The sequence below is a fragment of the Balaenoptera musculus genome, chromosome 16 (assembly GCF_009873245.2).
Source record: "Balaenoptera musculus isolate JJ_BM4_2016_0621 chromosome 16, mBalMus1.pri.v3, whole genome shotgun sequence".
Lineage (NCBI taxonomy): Eukaryota > Metazoa > Chordata > Mammalia > Artiodactyla > Balaenopteridae > Balaenoptera > Balaenoptera musculus.
Window position 1 is genome coordinate 47,655,880 of NC_045800.1, and position 6,390 is coordinate 47,662,269.

A 6,390-nucleotide genomic window follows, 5' to 3' on the forward strand; every position below is an offset into this window, starting at 1 on the left:
TATACATACTCTCATTTATTTTTTAATTTATTTATTTTTGGCTGCATTGGATCTTCATTGCTGCGCACGGGCTTTCTCTAGTTGCAGAGAGAGGGGGCTACTCTTCGTTGCAATGTGCGGGTTTCTCACTGCAGTGGCTTCTCGTTGCAGAGCACGGGCTCTAGGTGCACGGGCTTCAGTAGTTGTGGCATGCGGGCCCAGTAGTTGTGGCTCGTGGGCTCTAGAGCGCAGGCTCAGTAGTTTTGGTGCACGGGCCTAGTTGCTCCGTGGCATGTGGGATCTTCCTGGACCAGGGCTCGAACCTATGTCCCCTGCATTGGCAGGCGGATTCCCAACCATTGCACCACCAGGGAAGCCCCATGCTCTCATTTTAAAAATGTATTGTGTGTCTTAGGTATTTGGTTAAAGTTTTTGCATATAGATTTGTTATTCCACATTAGGTGTTAGGCGTGTAGAAATGGTCATGGGCATAAGGAACTTTCCAAAGGTAAAGAGAATTCAGGCTGCATTAGTTTTTCTTCCTTGCCAGGTTCCTGATGTCATGTTTCCTGTTCATTTCCTTTTCCTAGTTTCCATCTTCCCTCAAGAGAACTCAAATAAGAAGATGTCTTGAAGGTTCTGAGGACCACCGTCCTTCCATTCATTCACATATTCACAGACACTTACAAGTGCCTTCTCTGGGCAGCCATTGAACTGTCTGCTCAGGGATGCAAAGATAAATGACTTGTCCTCTGCACTCAGATCTAAACTGAGGCACAGAGAGAGGGTGATACAAAAAACCCCACAAATATCATTTTCTTTTCACTACTCTGTTGCAATTCAACCTAGAAAAAACGAATTGAATTTTAATGCCAAAAATTTAGAAATTCAAATAGGCCCCTGGACCATGTCAGTTCACCAGTGTTTAATGCCCTTACACAACTTTCTCTGTTGGAGAGTTGTATAAACAAATGGCCTAACTTATAACGTTAAGATGGGCTACCTAAATGCCCTTTCTTGACTTAATATAGGAGCTGGCATGTGGCTTCTTGCCATCTTGATTCCTATCATCTCAAGTGCCTGCCATCTCTGGTTCTTGGATTCTGAGAAAGTGGCACTGAAGTCTAAAAAGTAGATTTCCTAATAGAAATGTTACTTTTCCCTGTGGTGAGTCCACACAGGGTAGGTAGAAGGTCAGGTTTATTTTAGCTGGAATTATATTGCCTCAGTTTGAATACTATACATTTAATAGATGAAAAATGAAAATTAGCTTTTACTTGATATCAAGGAAAAAAATTTTACTTGGCATCAAAATATTTCAAAATATGGGAACCTTGGGGATGAAATAATAAAAGGGTTCTTGGTGGTGAAAAGATGGGAGACCATGGCAGAGTGTTGCATTTTCTATTAAGATTTGTAACAATATAAAGTTGGGCATAAAAAATTTCAAATTTGGGAAGAAATATACCCACTGTAGAATTGATAATACTCTCAAAAATATACCCTGATCTGCTCTTGAACATGTATGAAGCATTGTCATCAGAATCTTGACCTTTGCAGTATTTTATAGAGTATTCATTTATTCCACAGATATCATATTTCATTAACTCTAAAGCATTTTTTTCACATTGCAGCATCTGAAATCCAAATACTTCTAAAACTTGGTGGTATATCATAATTTGCAGTATTTTTTAATGGTACATAAACATATTTTATAATCTGTGGAACCTTATATTTGAGGAAACATGGTAATTAGAATGCCAACCATATACCAGTCAGTTTTAAGCTTTGGAGCTGTAATTGTGACCAAGATAGACTGGGTCCTTGTTATCAAGTTTACACTGTAGTGGAGAACACAGACAAGAGCTGGTAACATGACTTAGACTGGGTAGTCAGGAAATGGTTTTCTTTTTAAGGGGAATTTCCAACATATACAAAAATAAAGTAGGGTAATAAACCTCCATATATGTATTATCACCCATCTTCAACAATGATCAATTCATAGCTAATCTCGTTTGCTCCATATTCCTACCTATTACCCACCCCAATTTTTTGAAGTTCACCCCAGACATAATAAATGTCTTTAAAGACTATACCACAATATCATCACACTAAAATAAAAGAGAAAGGACTTCTTATTCCAAAAGATGCAGTAGACAAACATTTCCCTATTCTTCCTGCTAAGTACAGCTAAAAACCATGAACATGATATATAAAACAAATATAAAATTCTGAACGGGGGAAGAGAGAAGGCACACTGGCTAGGGGAATCCTGGGAACCAAGGAACAATACAGTGGTAAGTTCCCTGGATTTTGTTATTGGTTGTATATCCTATAGTGATTACTGGAAAAGGCAGCCACCTGGAAATTCTGAGTGCAGATAAAGAAAGGCCCAAGAAAAGCCTACTCTCTTTAGCCAACGTACCAGGAAAGGGGCAGCCTACAAGACAGAAACTTTTATGTAATAAACCCTCTATTCAAGCCAAACACACAAAAACAACAACAACAACAAAACTAAGACCCTACCAGCAAAGATAATGTATAGAGCCTAGGCTTTCACCCTTTCCAGGTTATAACAAAATGCTCCAGTAGGTCAGGTGGTAAAGAGGGTCTCTCCCAACGCAGCTGGGAGTGGAGAACACATGCAAACACTGGACTTCTATCTCCACCTGAGCTAACATGGCTCCTCTCCCGTTTCCTGTTAGGTGCCCTGCCCCTTCCACTAGGAAGTGTCAGAGGAAGCCTAACTGACAGTCAGAACTTTTTCCCACTTCTCAGCAGAACTGAGGCCATTCATGCACTTCCATCTACCATTCTGCATTGTCAATGGAGAATACATGAAGAGCATCAGGGTGCTCCCCTTCCTAGCCAGAATTATGTCAGCATAGCCTACAGTGGAGCCTGAACTCCACTTTCTACCCAGCAGTGACAAGGAGCCCTCCCCTCTGTGTGTCAACTGAGGCAGAGAGGAGAACCTGAACATCCATCTCCATCTGGCTGTAATGAGGCAGTGTCTTGTTCCCCAGCTGGAGCAGTACCTGAGGCCAGCTAAAACAGGTATCAGAGGAGGCCTACTAAAACACAAGATTTAGCGAGATCCAGATTCTCATAATATCCAAAATGTTCAATGAAAAATCACTTTCAATGAAAAATCACTTATCCTACCAAGAACCAGGAAGATCTCAACTTGAGTGACAAAAGGCAACGAACAAACATCAATATGGCGATGACACAAATGTTAGAATTACCTGACGAGGATTTTAAAGCAGCCATCATAAAAATGCTTCAACAAACAATTATGAACACTTGAAATAAATGAAAAAGTCTCAGCAAGGAAGTAGAAAGTCTCAACAAAGAGGTAGGAGATATAAGAAAAACCAATTTTAAATTTTAAAACTAAAAAAATACAATAACTGAAATTTTTAAAAAACCCTCCAAGAATGAGCTCAACAACAGAATAAAGAGGATAGAGGAAAGAATCAGTGAACTTGAAAATGGAACCATAGAAATTAGCCAATTTGAACAATGATAAAAATAGACTGAAAAATAATAAAAAATAGGGCCTCAGGAAAATCTGAGACTGAGACTATAACATATGATATAACATTCATATCATTGGAATTCCAGAAGAGAGGAGAAAGATGGTGTGGGATGAAGAAGTGTTCAAAGAAATAGTTTCTAAAAAAATTTCCCAAATTTATCAAAAGACATAAAAACCTATAGATTCAAAAAGCTGAGTGAACTCCAAACAGGATAAACTAAAAAAACATCCATACCAAAAGCACATCATAGTCAAACTTCTGGAACCAAAAAAGAAAAATTATTGAAAGCAGTCAGAAATGACATCTTACCTGCCAGGGCAGAGGCCAGGAGACATCACGGTGGTGGGTCTATATGGTGGCAGCTCTGTGGGGCTGTCCGGCTCTTACACTCGGCCGCCACCGGCTCCTACAGGGTCTTCTGCAAGGGGCTGACCCAAATACTGCTCATCTTCGACCTGGCCTGGTGGTTGCACATCAACTTCCCCTACGTCTTCATCATAGCTTCCATGACGCTCAAAGTCCACATGCAGGTTCATATTGAGATCCATCGAAGGCTTCCTCGGACTGACAGACGTGTCCTTAGGCTCAGGGCATCAGAGAACACACAGCATGAGGGACTCTCAGCATCCGCCTTGCAGAAGAGAAGGGAGCAGGTGATGACTCAAAATACTGTATGGACTTAACAGAACGCAGAAGGAGAGCCCTTGCCCGTCAGATATAACTTCCAGGACGAATAAGCTTGCAGTTGATGTAAATGGTAATTCACAAAATGAGGAGTTAACTTTGGAAATGAAAATGATCTGAGTAAGGTCAGCTTCTTGCTTCACGATGGCAACAAAGCACTTCCATGTTTGCAAGAATCAATAAGAAGAAATTCAGCTTCAGCAGCTGCTCAGAGGAAGACTGGATCTGTTCTTTGCTCCTGCAAAAGAGTGTTTTGCTGGGGTGTCCTGTGGCACTGGAGAAGCTCAGGTGAGGCACTGGCTGGGAGGAGGGCCCACAGCCACTGAGAGCCACAGAGGACAGAGCCACAAAGGAGAGCCTGGGGAGTCAGGACTACCATCCTCTCAAAAATGGTCAGAAATGGGGATTTGTGAGAATGAACCACCAAGTGCTTTTCTGGAGAGGCTAGACTCTGAGTTGGAACTGTCTTGCCTGCATTCCATCCTGTCTACACTGCTGCAGCACATCCCCAAATATTCTTGAATGATGAGACAAAATGTGTTTTCCCTGGCCATTCAAAGCTCATGTTTTCAGAGCAAACAGTAGAATACAAGAAAATGCTTTCATGTGAAAAAAGTACCCCAAATGATCTGCAGATAACACTGGCATTACTGGCTCTACAAGCTTTTGAATTAGCAAATCTGTTATGCCATAATTAAGGTACAAGCAGAACAATTAAAATAGTGAGATTAATTTTAAAAGTTGTCCTAAATGATTTCTTTTGCATTAAGTCTGGATGCAAACCATGCAGCCATGAAGCTCCTGCTTTGGTTTGTATGACCAGATAGACTTAAAGTAAGTGGAATTCAAATTCATGGAAAGCTGGTTGATATGGAAGGAAATTTTTGACTTTCAAATTGTGCTTGAAAAACATTCAGGATTGGGAAACCATTTCAAGGAGAATATTGATATATCCTACATAAATATCAGATTAGACCCTAAAGATTTAACATGAAGCTTTTACTATGCCTTCAACACCCATTCTAAAGGGCTACAGTCCCAGATACTGTCTCTCCAGACTGTCTCTGACCATCTAATGGAAGTAGATGTTTGTAAAATCAACCCCTCTGTACTTGCTCTGAGCCAGGCTGAGTTGATGGTAAGCTGTTACCATTTCTGCACTTTGTAGAATAATTTTGGTCAACAAAATTTGATTTCTCTTCTCTCATGCCTTTCCTTCCACTTCAAATGCAATAAATGGAGGCCCTACAGTGAAAGTTGCAACATTAACCTTACCTTTAGATAAACCTTTCTCTAATTAGGAACCCTAGCAGTGTTATTTGAAATAAAAATGAGCTTGAGGCTATCTGTCGTTGCTCAGTTATAGAGAGGCAAATCAAGTATTTCCCTTATAGAAGGTCTCCAGTTTATAGGAGTCAAGGTATCTCTTACACTTAGATTTTTCTGGGTTAACTCCTTTTGTTGTGTGTTGATAACTTTGATAAAAGGCACTTAAGAATGTAAGTTTTTAAGGAGTCCCAAAGTAAGACTTAACCAATTTCAGAATTTGACTGCATATATTAGTTTATATTGTGTGCTAAATTACTATGTCGTGTGTTATTTTAGTGTTTTGGGAAAATGAAAAATAAAGCCCATTCTTTGGCATAATAAATGTCTCATTTTATGTGTGTAAAAGAAAATTACAATTGGTTTCTCATCAGGAACAATTAAGGCCAGAAGGAAGTGGCACAACACTTTTCAAATTCTGAAAGAAAAGAACTGCCAATGCAGAATTCTATATCTAGTAAAAATATGCTTCAGGGATGAAGGGGGAAAATCAAGACATTCTCAGATGAAGGAAAACTAGGAGAACTTGTCTCCAGCATACCTGCCCTAAAAGAATGACTAAAGGAAGTTCTTGAAACATCAGGAAATGATAAAAGAAGGAATCTTGAAACATCAGGAAGAACAGAAAGAGTAAAAATATGGATAAATACACTGTATTTTTCTTGAGTTTTCTAAATTATGTTTGTTGAAGCAAAAATTATAGCTGTCTATTGTGGTTTTCAATGTATATAGAGGAAATAAGACAATTATAAATGGGAGGGTCAAGGGCATAAAGAGAGGTAAGTTTTTTATACTTCGCTCAAACTGGTAAAATATTGACGCCAGTAGACAGGGACAAGTTATGTATTTATAAGGTAAT

At 39.5% G+C, this 6,390-nt stretch overlaps 1 protein-coding gene across 1 annotated transcript; it reads left to right on the plus strand.

Moving 5' to 3' along the window:
• The first annotated feature begins 4,194 nt into the window (after positions 1 to 4,194).
• On the plus strand, positions 4,195 to 5,815 carry FAM220A (family with sequence similarity 220 member A). Its single transcript, XM_036828074.1, is given in 3 exon segments — positions 4,195 to 4,231; positions 4,393 to 4,701; positions 4,704 to 5,815. Coding segments are annotated over 3 exon segments (546 nt in total). The 3' UTR covers positions 4,904 to 5,815.
• The last annotated feature ends 575 nt before the right edge of the window (positions 5,816 to 6,390 follow it).